The following is a 22677-nucleotide window of genomic DNA, read 5'->3' as shown; positions in this document are numbered from 1 at the left end:
TTACCAGCGCCCCATGAGCAGGTTATATATTCTATAATATTAATAAATGCATTACTTTTATTGGGGCTGTTAGAAATATCTTGTATCTGTATTCTCTAATTACTGGGCCACTGGTCTATATGATATGAAATAGTAAATTAACAGTTGGAGTAAAGTAAACTTGTTCAGATTTATGTGTTCACGTCTGTGTCCATTAAGAAAACCCACAGCTCTACAGCTCCATCTATTGGTGCAGCGCGGGAACTGCCTCTGTGTCCAGAGAGGCGGTGAAGTGAGGAGCTCACACTAAGTCTGGAGGTTATCTGAACATATTTAGGCTATTACATGGAGCAGGAATATTACTAGCAGTGCAGTTCAAAATAAAAATAAAAACAAAAAGTTCAACCTAAATTTGTCGAAGTGGAGGCTTTACACTTCCGCAGTCCCATGAAGCATTGCGCCCTCATAAGCCACTGGTCACCTGGCAACCTAAACAAGCGTCGCGTTTGTGTGTACGTTTCCATGGGGACTTCGTCACGCGCACTCGCACGCGCGCCTTGTCGTAAGAGCTCGGTTTAGATGCTACGTGGGTTTTATCTGAAGAAACGTCGCGCTATCAGCGGACCCAGACAAAGGAAACCGCAGGAAGGCAACTACACCCCATAATGGTGAGTTTTAAACCGCAAGAACATGAAGAAAACGGGGGAAACAGAGGCCAGAACAAAGATGGTTGAGGAACTGAACTGTCAAAACGCGACAGCGTGTCAGCAGCAAATGTTTCTCTGTGCTTTCTCTTTTCCCGATAAACTACACTGTGTATTTCACAGAAGTTTACCTAGTTCAGGCTCAAATGTATAGGACGGTAGAGTTAGCCTACTAATGGGAAACAAAGCAGTCATTTATTTGACCAACTAATCACATTTAGAAGATCAAATTGAGTTTACTCTGTTTATTTTCCCACTGTCAGGTTAGTGTCCACGTGTGCTTTCAATATAATTGACCTTGAATAGCTTCCTAATGTCATGTGGCCTGGCTACATCTTAATTCCCTTTAAATCCCTCCACAACAGATTGCCATATGTGAAAGCCGAGTGCAGGCCAGCAGTGTGCTGGCTGGCCTCTCCACTTGTGCTATTGCTTATTGTTTCAGTGAGACTCAGGATATCAAGCAGGGTTTTGTTTAGAGAAATCATTCATACTTTGCAGTGGAAAAAAAGAAAGATACGTTGAGAAGTCTGTATACAGTGTGCAAAAAGGATGGCAAATCTTTAAACATTTACATATTTGTAATTGCACTGATGATTCATTCATTATATCCGGAGTCACAGAGCTAAATCCAGTTTGGACGTTCTCTTTGGATGCCAGTTCCTGGCCCCATTCGATGAAATAAACACTAATCTCATTTTGTTCAGCTACCTTTGGCTTACCTGCAACAGAATTTCCTTTAACCTAAATACAGGAAGACAGTAGACCTACTCAATGAGATTCTACTTACCACACTCAACTAAAGTTTCATGAAAATAGCTGACATATGGAATTTAAATCCTTACACCCTCTTCCTTCAGCATGATTATTATTTCTTAGATCAGTTGTTTTTTGGCAACCAATACATCCATTAACTTTTGTTTATCCCCCCAAAAAAAACTAGTTTTCCTTGACATTTAATTGCCCTTATTGTGTCAGACATACTGTTTTCTGGGCAGTGTTAAATGCCTTGCTCAAGAAAAACTTTATGTGAGTTGATGAAGAAAGGAACAGCGTCTTCTTTGTCCAAAAGTTTCCCACTTTTGTAATCTTTCACCATCAGAAACAGTTGTATAGTGATAGCTTTATGATTCCTGTGTACACTTTTTGGCGTTTTTTTGGCCAAGACTTTCTCGGGGTCTTCTATTTGAGAAACTGAACATGTACCAGATAACCCAACATTAATCCTCCACGCGAAAGGATAAAGTAGGCTTAAAAGGTTTTAGGGAGGCTACTCAGTTTATTGTCTTTAAGGTGTTACACATGAGGCCTACGTGAGAATATACCGTACCATTTTTTGCATCTATCTTTTTTTTTTTCCGAGTCCTTAGGCAGAATATAAAACATAACGTGTGATCCCTGCGGCCCGTGGCGTCGGTCAAATCCTCTTGCCAGGCAGGGTGCTTGGGGAAGGTAGTGGATGCCGGTAAGCATGATGGTGATGTAACATCCTATTTACATCCCTGTTGGCCTAATCTGCCTAGGGCTGGCTGTGTCATCTCCCTTGGGTGGTCATGTTGGAAGCTACTAGTGAGACACACACCTAATCCTCCTCACTGAGGGAAAAACAAGAAATGGTCCTCGCTTTTCTTTGTCTTCAGATCTCTTAGAAGTCCTGTTTTGTCGGGATTTACAGGAGTGGGTGAAGCTTGTAACCGTTTATTGTATTTGTAGCTGATTGGTGTGTCTGCTGCTCATGATGTGTATTTATTTTCTGTCGCTTAAGGATTGCAGAGGCAGAGTGTCGACCGCTGGCTGACCTGCATCACTGGGATCCGATCTTTCTAACAATGGATCGGTTACAGCAAGATGAGTTTTGAACCTCAAGAATTGGTGAGCGTCGTCACATACTGGCCAACTGAAAGTCCTTCCTCCTGGGAAAAGGACAACTGAGCAGGTGAAACAAAGACATTCCTTCAGCAGAAGAGGACAGGAAACAGGAAAGACATTTGATCAATGAATCAGCGCTGTGTTTCCACAACTTGTTTTAAGAATAAGGAGAGATGATGAATCGCTACACCACCCTAAAGCAGCTGGGTGATGGCACCTATGGCAGTGTGCTGATGGGGAGAAGCAACGAGTCTGGAGAACTGGTGGCAATCAAGAGGTTAAAATGTTGATCATTATTTTAATATTATAGTATTTTAAATATTGTCTTTGTTAAAGCATGACATTATATTGATAGAATATTAATATTGTGAGAGTTTGATTGTTTTGTTAATGCAATATGGTTGATATTTTGTCCTTTTCCAATTTTTAAGCTTACTTAACATTATAGTGAAGTTCTACAATTCAGCAAACCTACAGTACTGACTATTCTAATTAAGTGGAATAAGGCTTGGTAGTCCACATTGTGTACCCATTTCTTACATTGAATATTGTTTAAAAGCACTAATAATCATCCCCAAAATAAGCAAGTAATTGATCACTGTAAATCCAAATATATTGTATATTTTAAGGTCAGCTAATTTTTCTCCAGTGTTTTACAAAGTAGAAGTACTTCAAAAATATTTTTAATATGTCATATTTAATGAATTATATGTCATTATAATAGAAATATAAAGTGAAGTCTAGGACTAAGGGCTACTGGTTCCCTGCTGTCACCAGGACAAACAAACTAGCTTACAAGCCTTTGTTTCAGCAGCATGGCAGCAAGATTCAATAATAAATGAGAAACCAGGGAGATGCGTCCACTGGTTGATCATTTGGTTACCATGCAAGACAATACGTGCGGTGATGGTGAAAGGGAGTGAAAGTAGAGGGAGTGTGTCAGGTTTCTGACATTGTGGAAGGGACGACCGAAACTGGCTGATGCCCAGAGAGCAGAAAAAGATATCTACACGTTCTGTAACTCTTACATAACTCCAGTGGGAGGGAGAAGTAACGCTGATTAGAGAAGAAAAGCTCTCATAAAGGTGTCATGTATACCAGCTTACATGCGGTTTCAATGTACATGGCAAAACACACTGCGATGAAACTGACGACTTCATACATCAGCTGAGTCAAGTGTGTTTTACACTTAATTAACATAGAAAGAAAGCAATGGTAAAGCCTATACAGTTTATGTACAATCCCTCAACAATCTACAGCTTTTGTTAGTTTTCTTCTTGAAATTAAATGAGCTGAAATTAGGTAAGCCTCACAAAAGCTGAATTATTGATGGAGAGTGGCGACGCACAAAGGAATATTGTAAAGATAGTGACTCTCCTGTACGCCTGGTGTAATTTATACAGCCTGCAAATGTGTTGTCTTCTATTCTTCAATTGATGCATGTCCGATCTGTACTCCAAATGAATGTCTGGTTTTATCCTTCTTTCACAGAATGAAGAGGAAGTTTTATTCATGGGAAGAATGTATGAACCTAAGGGAGGTGAAGGTACGGATGGTGATACTTTGGGCCGGTTATGGGATGCTGTATAACAGCAGTACTTCCAGTCATTGGCAACAGCAGGCATGAGATGAAAATAAATGAAAAGTTTAAGCAATAATGCAAAAAAGCTCACACCAACGTTAGAATCGGGAACAGTAATTAAAGTGTTACAGTATTCCTGCTCCATGGAATTTTCTGATTCATAATTATAAACATTTAATATCATTGTTGAACAAATCTAATATCTTAGATTAATATCTTTATTATACACGTGTAATTACACGCACATAAAGCTGTTATTACATTACATGAGTGCCGGTATTCTTGTCTTTTCACACCAGTCACTGAAGAAGCTGAACCATGCGAATGTGGTAAAACTGAAGGAGGTAATCAGAGAGAACGATCACCTCTACTTTGTCTTTGAGTATATGAAGGAGAACCTCTACCAGCTTATGAAGGACAGGTAAGAACAGAATGCTTTACAACGTAATACAATACAAGGTGTATAACACAGGGGTCTAGTTTGATGCCATTACTGTAACACAAAGTTTTCCAAATGTTAGCATGTGTGAGCTTCGTCTCTGGATCACAAGCCTGAAACATGGCCAGATTATATACTTGGGGTGTGATGTAATTTAAATTACCTTCTCTAATGGAAGGCTCTGACGGTTTTGCTAGTTTGGAAACTCATGTGTCTCCACTGCACTTGCACACGAGTCAAGCCCTTGATGATTTACAGTCAGTTTAGTGGTTAAATGTATAATTTTATAAATGCTCTGTTTTACCAGCTAGTGTATGTGTACAAAGACAAACATAATGATGTTTCTGTAATGTTGGTTACATTAGTAGGTTCATGAGAATTCTGTCAATTTTATGTTTACAGAAGAAAATTGTTCCCTGAATCAGTGATAAGAAACATAAGCTTTCAGATTTTACAAGGCCTGTCATTTATGCACAAACATGGTAGGTGTACGCTGTTCCCTTCATGCCTTGCAAATGCATGAGAGTGGTTACATACTGCAAGATTCATTGAATAGTTATGCAATGAGAAAAGTATAAAACTATGAAGTATGGGATATTGCAACCAAAGACCTGAATTGTCAAATTGGTGATTCATTGATCAGAATCTTGTAGTTTGTGAACCTTTCATAACTGCCCTTATCTAATTAATTGGTCTGCATTTCTATAATTCATGGTTGTGTGGATGCATCATATGTAGTGTTGCCAGTTTTAAAACTCTTTTCTTTCTATTAACTGCTTTCTTTCATTTCTCTTCCCCCTCATTCTTTCCTTTTCGGTCTCTTTGCTCTGCTGTTAGAGAGAATAAGATGTTCTCAGAGAATGAAATTAGGAACATCATGTTTCAAGTGCTTTCTGGGTTGGTTTTTGTACATAAGCATGGTAAGAGGCTACTTCAATCTGTCCTTCTTTACCTTACCTGTTTACCTGCTTGAGTAATACAACCTTTCAGTTGTTGGTGTGAGTGTGTTTGATATTGTAACAAGTCGTGTAATTTAGAACACCACAAGCCTATTAGCTGTGTTTGTTCTTAGATACATTTAACAGAGCTAGCTCATAGTACATTTTATAATAGCATCAAACATTTTAGTTCCTTTAGGTTTACCTGTTTCCTCAGCAAAGACGTTTCACTTTAATTTCGCTAAGAACAAAACAAAACAAATATGCAGTTCAACAGCCTGCATATTGTTTTATCCAGGTCTCTTCATGCTTAGAACTTGGCTCATGTAATAACTGTGTTTACAAATTGCCCTCATATGCAACTACCTTTCATTAGTGAAATACATTTCTAGGGAAATACAATGCCCCCTGTATTACTACTATGACTCAATACTATTAATGTTAATACTGTAATTGCTAAATGCACTGCCAAAGTTTTTTCTTACATTCCCTTTAAATCTGCATGTGGTAACTGAATTACTGAACATATAGGATTAGGTAACTAAAACAGCTTCGCTAATATTAGAAAAACAATGTGGCCATGGTTAAATAATGAAAATGATCAAAGTATGTAGAATACTTAGTCCTTGAATACACAGACCTTCAAACCTGTGCCAACACTGAGGAAGGCAAATATGCATCCATTCACTAGCTCCTCAGTTTTCCTTTTCTTGTGGTATCTGAATATTGTGTTTTGCTGAAATTAATTTAAATAACATCCCCAATGATATGATGGAGAAAATGAGTTTATTATATAAAAATAAGTAGTACATAGGGAGGCCAGGAGCAGTGTTTTTCTCTCTCTGTGGTGCAAAGCATCTTAAATGTGCTCCATGCTGAACAGGATTTCTACTTCACTTTAATGGCTTTCCACCAAATCCCTTCCTATTACTGTGATTGCAAAGCAGAGAGCGCTCAGAGCCCATTTTTCGTTTGACCTGGTCAGGAACTGAGTCTGTAACCTCAACTACAAGGGCAGGCATTCAGTGCCACTAGAGGGTATCTGAATTTTGCACATTTGAACTGAATAAAAAATACTAATGTAGAATGGTTGCATATGATTGCAATTTTGGCATTTTTCTAAACGTCGTTTTTAATGGCATTTGCCCTATACACAGTGGCTCAACTTGATATTTCTACAGGATTCTTTCATCGAGACATGAAGCCAGAGAATCTGCTATGCATGGGTCCAGAACTGGTCAAAATTGCAGATTTTGGACTGGCCAGAGAGATCCGCTCCAAACCTCCCTACACAGACTATGTATCAACTAGATGGTGAGAGTACTGTCCAGGCATCAACAGCCATCTAAAACACACAAGAAAGCCTATGCATTAATTACAGGTTGTGAGGCTGCTTCTGAGTTCAAGCACAACAGATATGTAAAAGTGACATTGTGAGAATTATCCTGGTTTTATGAAGCTATGAAGTTGTGGACTTGTTGGCTGGTTCATTCGAGTATGTTGTCTGTCCAGGTACCGGGCTCCAGAGGTTCTGCTCAGGTCGTCTACCTACAGCTCTCCTATTGACCTGTGGGCAGTGGGCTGCATCATGGCTGAACTCTACACTCTCAGGCCTCTTTTCCCTGGGAACAGTGAAGTGGATGAGATCTTTAAGATCTGCCAAGTTCTTGGCACTGTCAAAAAGGTGAGAATTTACCTCTATTCAGGGTTTTAATTGTAATTACCCAAAATGGCTTGCTGCTGAAATTAATTGAAATTTGTTTACTATATAAAAATAAGTAGGACATAGGGAGGCCAGGAGAAGTGTTCTTCTCTCTCTGCGGTGCAAAGCATCTTAAATGTGCTCCATACTGAACAGGATTCCCACCTTATTCTAATGGCTTTCCACCACATCCCTTCCTATTAGTGTGATTGCTAAGCAGAGAGCGCTCAGAGCCCATTTTTGGTTTAACCTGGTCTGGAACTGAGTCTGTGACCTCAACTACAAGGGCAGGCATTCAGTGCCACTAGAGGGGAAACGTCTCAAGAAGGATTATACATATTTTATTAACTGCATCAAAGCAATGGTTGGTGCTGACCAGATGTGTTTAGGTGGTGTTGGATTTCATCTACATTCTTATACATCATCTACATACAGGCATACACTATGTTATGAACCCTCACAAGCTAAATGGTGCTCAAATTGCCATAAAACCTGGTTGCATTCTCTCACAGCACCCACCATTTTTCTCAAATGATTCTAATGCTCTTCTCAGATAGCCACAGACAGTGTAAAATAAATTATTTGTCCACACTGAGACAATATTTGAATTGTGAACTAAAGTAAAACTAAATCTGTAAACACCTGATTTTATGAAGATGATAATGAATAACCATTTGTCTCTTCCCTTAGACGGATTGGCCAGAGGGCTACCAACTAGCTGCTGCTATGAACTTTCGCTTCCCCCAATGTGTGCCGACCCACCTAAAGACCCTCATCCCAAATGCCAGCAATGAGGCTATCGCCCTGATGAAGGACCTGCTCCAGTGGGACCCCAAAAAAAGACCCACTGCTGTACAGGTAAGTAAGGCTGAGCTTTAAAGTTGAGTCTAAAGGTCTGGTTACAGTAAGAAGTCATGGCTTTAATTGTTTTGTCTGTTTTTAACTTGTACATCACGAAGAGCACACTGGCTTTTCTGGACTTTAAAGATATATTTGGACATACCTAAAAAACACACCTGTCCTCAGAGACACAATTTCTGTGACAGTGCAACCACTATGTGCAGATTATCTGTAGGTCCAATACTGAGATTGCATTAGCATCCTAATCCCTGTCATTTTTAGTAGTGCTTAAACCATTCCCTCTGCCACTGCTAAATGTTCTACCTCTGCTGGTGTGCTCTGTTTCACATGGACAACATGTGGTCATCACGTAGTTAAACACAATTTACACTCCAGTGAGACAGCAGAACTGAACCCTGTGGGACCTGAGTAGGAAACACCTTTCCAGCGGGGGTGACAATGCTTTTCCATTCTCTGCTGACAACGCTCCCAGGTGTAGGATGCACGTCAAGTTTTAGCCCATTCTAAGAAAGCAATTTGGATTCATTTTAAATGAACTCAGCAAAATTGTTTGCATGGAATAAAAAACAAAGGTGTGAGTGTACAAGTTTGTATGTAGAGGGTTTCAAGTCCTTGACTCAAGTGTTAAGGAGTACAGAAATGTGCAGAAATCTTCATTGTAGCAGAAAACAATGGTTGCAGAACATCTACAAAACAGAATAACAATCTGTATTCCTTTCCCCTCTCGGTCTAGTCCTTGCGTTACCCGTACTTCCAGGTAGGACAGATCTTAGGACCTCGTCCTCAGAGCCAGGAGGTTAAGAAGGTCCAGGCCAGGCCACTGGCCCAGAAGCAGGCCTCGGAGCCCAAGACTGATCCCCAGCAGTCTTCTTCTGAGTCCAAAGCCTCCACATCCTCCAGAAACCAACAGCAGCAGGAACATCATCAGCCTCTTCAGCAGATCCCCCTTCCCCAAACAGAGAGTAAACCAGCAGGCCTCAGCCATGCAGTGAGTGTCTTTGTGCAAATCAGAACCTCATTTATTGTATTTTGTGTTGAATATAATGAAAAAATGATAGCACCTAAGATTATGCAGATTCATAGGCTATCTTTGGATTTCCCAGAATACTAATACATAAAGGAGTCCTTCCGGCCCCTGTCTTTGCATATTAGACTCCTCCTAAAAGGAGAAAGGCTTGTAGGACAATGAAAGTAGCAGAGAGCTGGAGTTAAGTTAGTAAGACTGATTTTATCAATTAGAACATGTGTTTATGTGCCTATTGTATTTTCTTCCTCTGCAGAAAGCAGCATCGCTGGGCAGTGAGAACACCATCGGTGGTGGTGGGATGGGGGCGGTGAAGAGTGGCCGTCGTCGCTGGGGCCAGACCGTGGCCAAGACCTCGGACAGCTGGGAGGAATTTGACCCGACAGAAACTGCTGCCTCCAACTCCAAGAAACCTAGTCTGGGGAACACGGAGGAGGAGGGGAACCCTAAGGAGCCCCGCCCACAGTGAGTGGCAAAAATTGAAGAACTGTCAGTCAGGTTTTCACTGCATTGCGGGAAATGTGTGTTAAATTTGGGTGTCTCATGCATCACAGAATGGTAGCAGGTTACCTTAGCTGTGAAGCATTCTTCAGTCTTTATCAGTCTGTCCCAATGAGTCAGTCTGTTTTTAAATGCATAGCACCCATAGGACTAAGACTCAAATTCAAGACTTAATGTGAAAATTAGATTACTTTTTGCGCACAGAACTTCAATTGTCTGTTTTTTTTTCTGTTTTCAGGCCCAAGGAGCAGAAACCGCTGTACTCCTTCAGCACAGTTACTAAGTTACCCAACAATGTTAAGATTGGCCAAATGGACTCCAGTCTCCCAGGATCTGCTGCACGACAGCACTATCTGAGCCAGTCACGGTACTTGCCAGGTGAGACTGCATGACCAACAGCAAACAGGGTCATCTTTGTCATTGGTCACCATAACGTAGTGTTGTACAAACAATTTTTCCATTCTCTTTATGGTTTTGCATCATTTCCCCTCTTAAACTTGCCAGGAAATGTATTCATGAGCTTTGTTGTAGTTGTGTCAGGTGACTTGTTGTCAAGCATGACTGCTAGTATATCTAATTACCTTTGGAATCAGCTCACAGGCGCCTTTTTTATGGCTCCCCAGTTTCTCTTTGTCTCAGATGTCCTGTGATTGTGTGATGAAGGGCCTTGTTGCTATTTTCAGATTCCCTGTAGTGATTTGTAATGCAAGCATTACGGTGACTGACTCCACTCAATAAATCAAACACATATAAGGAGCATCATCCTCATATCAAGTAAAAATAATAAGGCGTCATTGCATTCATTTGGGGCCACCTGATCAGCCAGTTTCATAACAATGCAACATGATGATTTTAGTAGTTTAATTATCACACATTTTCTGTTGCTTAAAGGGTTGATTGGCAAGAATCAGACATCTGGAGATAAGGAGTTGAGTGGTATGACGCTGCGGGACCTGTGGGAGAACTCCCCAAACACTGTAAATAAACCACTTGCTCCTATTGGAGGAGGATTATCTGTCACCAGAGCCAACGCAGGTGAGGACTGATGTAGAGGTGTTAAGAGGCTTGATGGAGCGTGCAGTGGACGGTGCTCGGGTTTCCAGATTTCACTAACATGTTAAGGAAATCATATTGAACAAAACAACTGTGTTTACAGTGTGTACAGGACCCATAATGTAGACAGGAAGTGAATGAGTTCCAGGAGATTCATTAAAATGCTTGCTGAGGTTTTCCCTGATTATTGGCGTATTAGAAGTACCATCAAAAAACTAGACACAGAAACAAGAAATTAGGCATTTTAATGCAAGTATCCTGTTACATTTACTAGTCTTTGTGTCCTTATTCTTCAGTGAATATTCCCCTCTTTGTCAATATTTTATTTTTTAACATAATAACACATTGTACCCACTGTGGACATTGTGAACCTCACATAGAATATGCAGAGAAATCTTTCTAAATCTATAACTGAGCTAACAAATTTTGGCTACAAAATTAGGCAATCAACCTACTTACTCAGAGATATAAAGAGATATAAATAATGACTACAGTGTGCCAGGCAGTGGAAACCTGGTGACTGTCAGTGTCACCTACTGTTACATAATATGATCTGTCCTCTTTGTTACACAAAGGCTCTAAATGCTAATGATGCAGCTGATGTCTCCTGATCAGTAGTTATGGGGCCATTGACCGAAGCCTTGTTAGGAGTGAGTCTAAGCGTCTGCGACCTCTATAAATCATATTTGTCATGTAGACAGACACACAATATGGGCCCCCGCTGTGCTCCCTCCTTCCCTCTCTTCTCCTGTGTCTTTCTTTCACCTTGTCTCTCCCTCTCCATTGCTTATTCATGAGATTAAGGCTGTCGGTGTAAGATCAAGTGTTCCCTTAAATGGCCCATCAACTGCACCCCCCTGCTCATTTGTCCCACCTCCCAGCACTCGCTTACTCTCACACACGCACACTAACGTTTGTTTTGACACTGCTCACCCATTACTCATGAATATCATTTTGTTTTACTAAAATCAAGGAAAAGGGTATCTTTCCTTTTTGTTTTGTGTCTTTCATAAGCATCTGTGCTAACATATTCTTCTCTCGGTTTTCTCATTCTTCTTTCTCTCTGATTGCATGCATATCTCCTCCAACTCTACTTTTGGCTGTGTGACTAGAAGAGAATAACTCTAAATCTGTGGATAGCCCACCAGAGAAAACCATTGTTAAAGAAAGAGTTCTGGAGAAAATCGATCTCTCCAAAGGTATTTCATTGAGATGACGTCACGTGAACTGTTTTGTTGTGTTTTACAGTTGGGAGCAGTCATGTAAATTTAGATATCTCTCCCTTTGTGTAGAAACATTGAAGTTAGTATTGCGGCCAATGCAACAAGCTTCAGGTATTCAGCCAGCGACTTAACATGTGAAAGAAAACGGCTACTAAAAGGCTCTGCAGGAGACAAGGGTACAAATACACAGTTTAACCAGAGAACTAAGAACCCCAGTTGCTAAATAGGTGGTAAATTGCACTACAACCACAACATCTTCATAAGGGAACAATGAGGCTTTTCACTAATTATACTGATAGCTATCTGTGACCGTTGGTGAAGCAGACCGACGGCGTCGCCGGAGAAGCTGAATGACTTCAAACACTTGATCTCTTGTGTCCTCAGTAGCTGCTGCATATGCAGGAGCTACCTCACATGTTCACACAAATAATTAGTATCAGTAAAGTCATCTATTAGGTGTGTTTACTAAAGTTTTCACATTATTTGAACTTATATGACATTGACCCATGCCGCCTGGGTACCTGGAGGGTGTAACAATAAAGCACATAACTAAAGACCCATGTCTCTCTTTTATTTTAGGGAACTTTGTAAGCACCAAATACAACCTCTCTGGTGCTTACATGCCTTCATTCCAAAAGAAAGAGGTGGGCTCGGTGGGACAGAGAATCCAGCTTGCCCCTTTGGCTGGCCAGCACGCAAGTAAGATACTTTTAGATCAGATTACCTCGCCACGTCCCCACCACTTATCCGTCCAAAATTGCCCCTTAAATCTAAATCTTAAATAAATACTGTTTCTACATTCTGTAAGAATGACTGCTGTCTTGTATGGTCGTCCTGCACTCGACCATTATGCCAGTATGGCTGACTATTCCTTCTCTTTTTCTCTATTAATACTTCAATCAAAACTCTCACTCACTATGACTGTTTCTCCTTTCTTCACTCTTTCAGTCAATCTTTCTTCTTCTCCTGATAATAAAAAAGACAAACCAAAATCTGCAAAGGCCAAGCCCATATCCAACTCATCTTTAAGTGAAACTAATGAAGGTATTGCCATTTTCTAATAGTTGCTATTAGTTCCTTGTGTTCATATTTTTAGAAGAAAAAGCTGTCCTTCTGTGTTGCTTCCCTTGTCTATTGGTTTTTTTGTTACCTACAATACCTGTACTATATTAATCTCTTTCTTTTAATGGGTTTAAACAACACAACCCTATTTATTTTTAGCTGTGTGATGTGTCTTGGATCACACAGCTAAAAATAAATAGGATTGTGTGGTTTCAACACATGTGATGTGTCTTGCATCACACAAACTAGGGATCTTAATAAAGACAGACACCTGGCTATATGTGTAAATATATATTGGAGATAAACAAACTGACTGACTGGCATGTTCCTGCAGATTACGAGGGCTGGAAGAGGAGAGCAGACAGGACTCAGATGAAGGGGAGCAGCTACTCAGCCCTAGGGAAAACGTCTGGGAATCTCCTGACCAGAGCTCCCGCTGTGCAGCCTGTCCACGGCAGGGTGGACTGGACCTCCAAATATGGTGGAAATCGGTAGTTCAGAAAGAAGGTGGTACAGCTTCTACTGCTTGTTGGACTGCGTTGCTCAGTGGTACACATCTTTGGCTAAGGAAGCTAACCCTAAGCAGACTTTTAACCATACTCAAACCTGTTGTAGTAATGTTACAAAAGATGTACGTGACACATCCCAGTCTTTTTAGGAGACATTTTGTATGCCACAATGGCATAGTTTTGTTACCAGAGAGCCTGAGACATGTATGATCTAACTGTAAATGTGTATGGAGTGTATGTTTGGATGACTGTTGCCATGATACTGAACCAAGACTGATACTGTCTGCACGACAATCCCACTGTACTCCTGAAGGATCCAGTGTGAGCCAATTCATTCTACTGTTAGTGTTGGGGTATTCTGAGTAGGATTTAAATGTAACATAGCTTTTCATTTTTTTTACTCTAGTTTTTATTGTCATGTATTGTTTTACTACTGATGGCAAAGGATAAACAGACATATTAACGGTTCCTGCAATGCTATATTCCCTCTGCTGTTATTCACCATAGGTGATATGGCTATAAAAGTGATCACTTCAACTTATTCTAGATACTGTAAGACAACTACACACACCTCTTTGTATTATGCAATGAATTGACTGAACATTTTGTAAACATTTTATACAAATAAAAGATATGAAAGTGCATACTGCATTCGTTCAAAAAGGACAAGACGACCATTTCTATTATATAAACAAGGTATTATATTTCATCCTCAAATATACACTTCTTTTTGTTGGTTTGTTTTTTACAAAATGACATTAATGTTCAACAGTGAATGACATATGCTGAAACGGAAGATGGAGCACACATCAGAATCTTCTATCAGGACTCCTGGGGTTTCTGGAGCAAAGTCACACCAAGCTTTGCCACCATTAGAAGACTGGAACAGGAAGATAACATTAGACTCTATGCACAGAGCACTGGGAATTGTAGAATAATCTAAACCGAGAAAAATGTGCTGAGATTTTGAGTCACTTTAGAGTATGAGTGATCATCTGGGTTCAACATCCCATCACATTATTATCAAGCTGTTCAGCGTAGCAGCAATGACTAGAGCAACTATCACCTTAACCGTGAGTCAAATTTAGTCATCATGACCACATCAGACTAATGCAATATTTAAAATCAGTCTAGTCACATGAAGGAGATGCATACCTTGCTCCAGCCATCAGGCCGGCTGGCATGAACTTCCTGGATGAATAGAACCTCTTTCCCATGACACCACTCAGCGCTCCTGATGTAGCTGGAAGACACAGCGTGGTAGAGAATGTTGACCACAGAGACACAGTACTGTTCTATTCTAGTTTATCCCCGTGCAACACATTCACGGCAAACACAGAACAATACCAACCGAGGGACACCCAAACATTTTTGGGATCACTGGAGATCTGGTAGGCGCCAAAACCTGCGAGGCCGCCGAAGAGAAGACCAGCAGCAAGGGAGGGGACGCTGCCTGGAAGACACAACACACAGCAGGTCAACACCTGACAGAAGAACAAGTACACACTGGTGTGTTGTGGCACACACAAATGATAACATTTTAGTTTTATAGTGCATGGAAATTATAGAATGAACATGGATTCTTAAGAAGAGAAAAGATCAGTTTACATGACCGAGGTTATCATCCAATTTCTACTTATTCTAAAATGGTTTTGGACAGGCTACATCAGAAATGCAGTGATCTATAAAAGAAAGTCACACAAGCAAGCAAACACCACAGCAATATTATTAGAATCTCAAAACATAGTGCTTTTTGAAGATTTGAGGAACCACCTTAAACACATACCTGCTTTCACATAACCAATGACTCCCCCGGATGCGACCAGGGCTGCGTATCCATATCCGACCCAATCCACAGACATGTTGAACACCTGTCAGGGGCCACAGCGTGTTAGTGAGCGAACACACTCAATGTGTACAGTAACTATTCAATTCAGCCGGCTCCCTGTTGTGAACCAGACATTACTTACAGGTGCCCAAATGCTATAACCACCATCTGAATGCTGCAATACAGAGCTGTTGCAGACAACTAGCTGAGGCAACAGGAGATAGAGAAACATTGTAGCACCCGAGGAACGTTCCCGCTTTCACACAGTGGGTCTGTTTTTGGCCAAATATCGTTACATTGTGGCCCCACTGAGGGGCGTGTGCGTGTCTGGCTTCATAGATAAGGCTACTAATGTACAGAGCCTTAGCACGAGCACAAGCTAGCATCACTGTTACACACATGCAGTCCACTGAACGCGCTGGTACATCAGTTTATGAAATATAAACTATTATTTGTGAATTAATTCGAGCTGTAAACGTCTGAGGCTGTCAATATATGGAAACTTTAAACCCCAAAATATAAATACGTACAACCTTGCTCCTTCAGTTTGTCCTCTGTCACTGTCTGCTGCAGCTTGTTCTCCGCCGAGCACAAATTATTGGCACACATAACACGCCGCGGGATGCCCGACGGGAAATGTAGGCGCTTTGCTTGGGAGCGAGGTGCTGCCTTCGTGAGAGGCGGAATTTCAACAAATAATAATTATTATTAATAAACACATAATAATAATAGTGATGACTAAAACATTAAAGCGTACAAGTTGTCCTTTTTTTTAATAATAGTTAAAAAGCAACAATATGTGCACATTTGCCCCAAATGTATATAGTGCGTTGTGTAACATAACGTTGCCTTCTTCTTGGTTATTGAACGCATCAGCAATTTCAAACACTTTCAAGCAATCCTGCGTTTAACACATACTAACTGCCCCATGTGGAATAGTTATATATACATTATACAATTTATCTTTATCTCGTTAATATCTTTAAAACAAATACATTTCATTACTTATGTTTATAAATCGTATATACATAATGATATGTTCTGTGTCAGAACATATCAGGACCAATTTGAAACAATAACATGATGATGATGATGATTAATTAACATGTTTGACATAATCATTCTATTTGTGTAGCCTATAATTTGACACTGCCACCTCTTAAGACTGATTAGGTGCCCTTGAGCAAAGCTACCCCATCTGTTTCCACATTGATGTGCATTAGACAACAGGCCATTATTTTGAAGTAATGCTCTAAGGAATCTCATCTATGAAGGTTTCTGTTGTTTTATATGTCTCCATTAAAACGGTTTATTTCTATATTGTGGGAGAGGAGCAAACAGTGGGGAGACTGAACCCATTTTTTTTTTTTTTTAAATATGAAAATATATCTTTATTGTCTCATCTGCTGACTCCAGAGTCACGACATAGCAATGACATTTAAGTATAGGCCTAAATGTACTTAACCCCCCCAACCTCAAACACCGATGATGGACCTCAGACACCCGAGTGGGAGCTGGATTTATTTTTTAAAACCACAAGATGGCGCCACAGGATTGGACTAAATTGCGTTTTCATTCATACCCTAACATCACCAAGCTTTAACGGGACTTCTCCCAGTGCAATTCCAATTTTGTTTAGCTTTACATTTAGACAAAAGGTCTGCACAGAAGCAGGATAAAACACACACACAACATCGCCTCCCCACTGCGTCGGGACGTGTGTTTTTTTTAGAATTGGAGCCCTGTGGGGCGATTACCATGAAAATGGGCAGGTTTAGTCTTAGAAGTGTGATTGAAGTTCATGAACAGGGGCAGGTGGATAAAGGTCAAGGCGAGGGCTGACAATTGCCTGGATTTTGACCCATGCCCTTATTTTATATTTCACTAATTTGCGCATGTTCCTTTTGACCACCTGCTTTTTTTTGACTGGCATCGGTGTGGCAGTTTCACTTACAGGAATGCTCACTGCGCGCACATTCTCATTTGGTTTCAATTACCGGCAATATTGTATTTAATCCACTTGCCGTTCTCCTGAAGCAAGGTGGCGCTAGAATACAAATGATCTTCCTTGGAGAGCAGCTTCTCATACAGTGAGCCTGAAACCTTCTCCCTCAACAGACCCAAATGTCATAAAAATCACGGTGCTGCATGGGGCGTCTGTACCATGTGTGCTGGTGACGGGATAGTTCCTGTCTTCAGCAGTCAGTCACGTCCAGCTGGTGCGAGTCTGCAGCCAAAAGTCTTTGTTGCAGATCACACTTGGCATCTTTTGACGATTGACGAAGTTTTACAACATTTTGGGGACTGAGAAGGGCGCGTAAAATACGCACGAAGATCAATTTGTGTCTCAACCATGTCCGACCAGTGGCCTACCACACACACGCAACACTGCCACTAATACAGTAAATACTACTACTACTACTACTACTACTACTACTACTAATAATAATAATAATAATAATAATAGGGCCCGAGGTGCAACGGTTGCCGACGCCTATTAAACATAGCTCGCAGTTTTAGGAACAGAACATTGCCGGAGGCCCGGTGCTATGGTGGAAGTGGTTGAAACCAAGCCTTAGACAAACAGGCTGGATATTCAAACGGACCCGCTCTTGTCTGAGAGTAACCCACTCTCAGACAGCTCTGCTTTAAAACTTACTCCTCCCTTAGTGCACAGAGCCCCAAACAATATTTCTGATCCCCCCCCCCCCCCCCCCCCACACACACACACACCTCCCTCTCTTTTGTCCAGTCCTGGTGAGGTCTGTATAGCTGCAGGTATTGTGTGTGTAGTTAAAATGTGTTCGCCTTTAAAATCCAACAGGAAGGTTTGTTTTAAATATTAACACCAGGAGAAAAAATAAATCTATAGATTCTATGTGGGATTATGCAATTGCAAAAATAATAAATAAAATAAAAACTATAAAGGATTTATTGGAAAAAAATGCAAAATGAAGAGTATTTTCCCGTAAAAAAGTTTGTCCAATATTCTCAGTACATGCATTAAATATGTTTTGATGTGTGTTTGATGTAGTGAGAGAACCATCCATGCGGCTGTCTGCCAGCGACGTTCATCGTAACTCTGTGCGTCCCGTTTGCAGCCTGCATGCGTGAGTGCTGTCAGAAACTTGAAAGAGGAGAAAGGGGTTTTTTGTTTTTTGGACTAAAGCTTTGACCATTATCACCTATGTGAGCGCACGTGTTGCACCCCCCCCCCCCTCTCTCTCTCTCTTTGTGTGTGTGTGTGTTGGTGGGTGTGTGCGTGTGTGAGACAGAGAGAGGGAGAGCTCATTCGCTCTTGGCCGGAGGGGTCTACATAAGTATGTATTAGAAATAAACAGTGGATAAATAAATAATGAGCCTCACAATGGCAGGGTAGCTTTCTGTGTAGAATTAATGATGTTGGCAGTTAACCTTCAAGTTTTTAACTTGACACAGTTTCATTTGCAGTGAGAATTCATGTTTTCTAAAAACAGACAAAACAGTGAGGAAGAAGTTTAATTGACTCAGGAGTAACATATTTTTGTTTTTATTTTACTTTTATGTCAGTTTAAGATAAACATAATACATTATATTTTTCCTTTGCTAAATGCACTTTCATTTTATTGCAGTTTTAATATTTTATAATAAGCCATCTTAATTCTTATTATTATATTTTGTTTCAAGGAGAGGGTAAAACCACACCACATGTTACCTGGCTTTTAGTGTGCACAATTGTAGGCTATTACTTTCTATTTTTTTTTAAATGAATGGAAATTCACCTAATGCAAATATACTACCGTTATTACTCTGTACAATATGGATTTTATAGGGTAAAAGCTTAAAAGGACACTTCCCTGCAAATATAATTAATCTTAGATTTAAACAACAACAACAACAGTGGCTTTGATTGTACCTCATAGTTTCTTTAAATAGGAAACCTTTCAAACCATGTAATAAATAATAAGAATAATAAACTCGTTTAATTGTCATTAAAGACCAAAGTGTGACAGCTTAGGCCTACCCAGCACCCATACAAATATGGCTATTTCACTTTTTCCCAGGTAGTGTCTTTCTCGTCCACACCCGGAGTTGTGCGCATGCGTCACCAGGTGGCCCCACACCGTTTTTATGGCCAGGTGAGGCGATCCGGTCCAGGTAAAAAGTAAAGCTTTACTTTGGGGACCGAAGGCTCAATGAGATAGACACGGCACCGGATCGACCAAAAACCAAAACCAACCAAAGGCAGCAAAAGATAAAGAATGTCAATTATGGGCAAAATGGGGGAATGGCAGGTATGTGGTGCTTTGCTTTAACACAAAGAGACGGCTGTGGAAATCCATGAAAACTGTCAAATTGTCGACCTGTTGTAGGATGAGGCTGCACAGGCAGCGTGAAATCTTTTGTAAAAGGGAGGGTGCAACAGTGCTCCTGTGTTCATCTAGAAGCTTATATGTTTTATCCGACAGGAGATCACGCAAAGGAAGTTAAAGATATTTTAGTTTGGGAACTCTCTGTTGCGGTGATGTAGCCTTACGTGTCAAATTAACTCCAACCTGAGGACGGTGATCGCATGTTGTTGTAGGTTGTAAGGTCTGCATACGCATTTCAGATATACTGGTATATACAGATGTGTTTGATCATACATTAGACAGGAGATGATGTGGTGACAAAACGCAGACCATATTAGTCTCGTTGCGTCTTTGAAGTAAAATGTAACTTTTCCTATCTGTAATACGCGTTTATTTATTACTATGCCACATTCAGATTGCATGTTTTAAACTTGTGACTTACATAGCATAGCATAATGAACTTTCTAGGCTCTTAGTGTCCACAGATTGTCTGCGCTATACTGCAAACCTGGCCTTGTTTTGTGAGGTGTGGGGAGATGTAAAGAGACGATCTTTGCTGACACAAAAACACTCGAGTTTCACTCGTTAAATAACCAGGCCTCATCTCCAGAAAAAACGCATGCATGGCTGTCATTGTCAGCCAGTTTCATCCCTCCATTCTCATTAATAACAACTGCTTGTAAGAAAAAAAAAGGTACTCCACCAAAAATGGTAATCCGGGTTTTAAGACGAGAGGGGCCAACGCCTTTAAAGAGCAGGCGACCTGTCTGCTGACCCACGACCTGCTGAGGTGAAGTCTCGGCCGGCGACAGGGCAGAGCCAGCCTCTCCTGGCCGGTCATTCAAATGAAACAAGGCCATGTTGTTGTGTTAATTATTTACATTCCCCCAAACCCCTGCGCCCTCACAGGTAGTCACTGGACCTGTAGAGCCGCTTCGAATGGCTCACCTTTTTCATTTTAACATAACAATGAAAGAAAAGCCTCTCGAGGTCTCCACTCTCAATGGGATTAAAATAACAGCTTGGGAGTTAAAAAATCAAGGGTGACAACAAAGTGCGTGACAGGGTTGTATTTGCATAGGCATGCTGTTTTCACATCAAGTAACTGGGGAAAAAAGCAATCAATAAGACACTGGCTTGTACAGTAAACTTAAGTTATTTCACAGAAAATATATGTGTAACTTTTTTATAGAATAAATGTAAAGCGTTAAAATAGCAAAAAAAACTGGAGTCTGCTGTAGTTGTTTTCCAGAATCGGAAAGACATGTAAAATTACAAACCGTCCCAGGTGCATGCAGGTCCCCATGCTTGACTATACCCTCCCCTCGACAAACACACACACACACCTCAGTGAACAGTAGAAATAATAAGCATGTGTAGCGTCTTGCTGCTTTAGTTTTTACCTGTGCGCTGTCCATTGGTGTTGTGTGTGAGCAGATGGGGGGAATCAAACGGCTGTTGATATGCTAATGAGGCCCTGTGCCAGTGTTATTACAGAGCTGCTCCAGCCCTTCACTTCCACCATTAGAGGGAGACCTCAGAGCGCAAGACAGACAGCAGCCCACAGCTTCAATAAAAGTAGTTTTTCTGAGCGGGGAGCACAATTCACTGAGTGAAAACAAGACTAAGGCGATACCTATACTCAATATCCACCTCAGCAACCCATGAAAATGCTTTGGAAATTAACTGATAACATTAAATATGAAGATTGCGAGGTAAGGGGCTCCTCTTTGATTTCTTTAATTTCATTTCATTAATTTTTTTGGGTAAAAAAATCTATCTATGGTAATTATTTTATGGATATGATGTATTGTTTTGATCCAAATATGTCATTCTTTTGACAACTGTCAGTGGACACATTTAATTCAACTGCAGGATGAATAGAATGTATTTTATTAATTTCATAGCTTCCTCTTTTTGTGTGTGTTTGTGTAGAGTCAAATTAGAGGAAAATAATAATTATAAGAACAATGGCAATAATAATAATAATAAACATTATTATTATTATTACCATTAGTATGTGACATTGTGGCAATAACAGTTGTGTTTAATATATATATTAGTGAAAATATATGACTATATTAGTTGCATGAGTAAAATCATACCTGTGATATATTTTATTTTTTTTGTCTTTAAATTCACATTAAAAATATATTCACATATTAAACAGCATGAAGAAACATTAAATCAATGTACACATACCATGCTTTAATTAAAAATAATAATTAAACTAAACAGCACATGTAAGCGCTAACACAGCCTGCTTTATTCACTGCTTAAATGGACATGGACATTTACCCTTCAGTTTTAATATCTCTGCAATTTGAGCAGTTAGATCTTTGCGTGTGTGCATTAATGTGTGGAGTGCATACACTGCGTGATTGTTGTTATGGACATAGACAAAGTTTGGCAGTAATATCAGGGACTTGTTTGGGAGTGGAGAAGCCAGTCGGACGTGTTTTTTTTCACAAGGATAAAGACTGCCGGGAACAGGAAAACAAAAGCTGGTCACCTCTGTGCTCATGTTGTGGTGATCGTTTTTAATTCACATGCAGGTATCGGTGCAGAACAAAATTTCCAATCGAATTCCGGTCACAACCCGTTGTTTCGTAATTTGAAAATACGTGATTGAGCAGGAAGGGGGAGTGGATCTGGTTTTAGCCGCGCGTAAAAGTTGGTTAGAGCGCCGGATCCGAGCGGCCCTATCTTAGACTTTGGGGATTTATTTTTCTCCGTCTTTCCGGTCAAAGTTAAAAGTTAGCCGGTGTGACTCTGGGTTTGGAGTCGAGGAGGAACTGGTTGGATTAATTCGGCGGAGACAGAGGAGAGAAAGGAGACCCATGGAGGACAGCTCGCTGTCGGAGTCTGAGGTGGAAAACAAAGGGACCAGTGGTAGAAATGAGCCGGTCGGAATGCCCATAGCGTCGTCTGCTGGATTTTCACCCAGTTCAGAGGTGCACATTGTTTCCTTCCATGGCTTCTTCTTTCCCTGTCTGTCGTCCACCTCCCTTCATTCCTATGTCTTTCTTTCACTTTTGCGCTTTGGCCCTGGAACCCTTTTAAAATCCCCCC

General features: G+C 40.5%; 2 protein-coding genes across 4 annotated transcripts; one reads left to right on the top strand and one right to left on the bottom strand.

Moving 5' to 3' along the window:
• Positions 1–508: 508 nt before the first annotated feature.
• Positions 509–13938, top strand: mak (male germ cell-associated kinase). The gene is made up of 15 exons (XM_035656913.1): positions 509–647; positions 2449–2829; positions 4044–4098; positions 4434–4555; positions 5411–5493; positions 6693–6825; positions 7024–7195; positions 7904–8071; positions 8808–9062; positions 9355–9563; positions 9838–9977; positions 10491–10634; positions 12455–12574; positions 12824–12919; positions 13272–13938. The coding sequence occupies exons 2-15, from the start codon at positions 2726–2728 to the stop codon at positions 13430–13432; spliced, it is 1962 nt and encodes a 653-aa protein (XP_035512806.1). The 5' UTR covers positions 509–647; positions 2449–2725; the 3' UTR covers positions 13433–13938.
• A 185-nt stretch (positions 13939–14123) lies between these two features.
• Positions 14124–15896, bottom strand: tmem14ca (transmembrane protein 14Ca). Of its 3 annotated transcripts, none has more exons than XM_035656888.1 (5): positions 15808–15896; positions 15233–15317; positions 14798–14899; positions 14602–14689; positions 14124–14326 (listed from the first exon to the last, which is right to left on the bottom strand). In XM_035656888.1, exons 2-5 carry the CDS (start codon positions 15306–15308, stop codon positions 14269–14271), a joined length of 324 nt encoding a protein of 107 aa, XP_035512781.1. In that variant the 5' UTR covers positions 15309–15317; positions 15808–15896; the 3' UTR covers positions 14124–14268. The 3 variants fall into 3 exon arrangements, with proteins under 3 accessions (XP_035512781.1, XP_035512792.1, XP_035512773.1); XM_035656899.1 differs by having other exon boundaries at positions 15805–15875; XM_035656880.1 differs by lacking the exon at positions 15808–15896 and adding an exon at positions 15417–15569.
• Positions 15897–22677: the final 6781 nt, after the last annotated feature.

The sequence above is a fragment of the Morone saxatilis genome, unplaced genomic scaffold (assembly GCF_004916995.1).
Source record: "Morone saxatilis isolate NCDOM2014 unplaced genomic scaffold, NCSU_SB_2.0 Contig0, whole genome shotgun sequence".
Lineage (NCBI taxonomy): Eukaryota > Metazoa > Chordata > Actinopteri > Moronidae > Morone > Morone saxatilis.
This window is presented reverse-complemented; position numbering and strand designations above follow the sequence as displayed.

Excerpts from the sequence above, each read along its gene's own strand:
- mak (XM_035656913.1), top strand. The coding sequence starts at position 2,726 with ATGATGAATCGCTACACCACCCTAAAGCAGCTGGGTGATGGCACCTAT. Across the intron at positions 2,830-4,043 it reads GAACTGGTGGCAATCAAGAG|AATGAAGAGGAAGTTTTATT; the intron begins GTTAAAATGTTG and ends CTTCTTTCACAG. Across the intron at positions 7,196-7,903 it reads TTCTTGGCACTGTCAAAAAG|ACGGATTGGCCAGAGGGCTA; the intron begins GTGAGAATTTAC and ends CTCTTCCCTTAG.
- tmem14ca (XM_035656880.1), bottom strand. The coding sequence starts at position 15,506 with ATGTTTCTCTATCTCCTGTTGCCTCAGCTAGTTGTCTGCAACAGCTCT. Across the intron at positions 14,690-14,797 it reads AAATGTTTGGGTGTCCCTCG|CTACATCAGGAGCGCTGAGT; the intron begins GTTGGTATTGTT and ends TGTGTCTTCCAG. Across the intron at positions 14,327-14,601 it reads GGCCTGATGGCTGGAGCAAG|TCTTCTAATGGTGGCAAAGC; the intron begins GTATGCATCTCC and ends TTCCTGTTCCAG.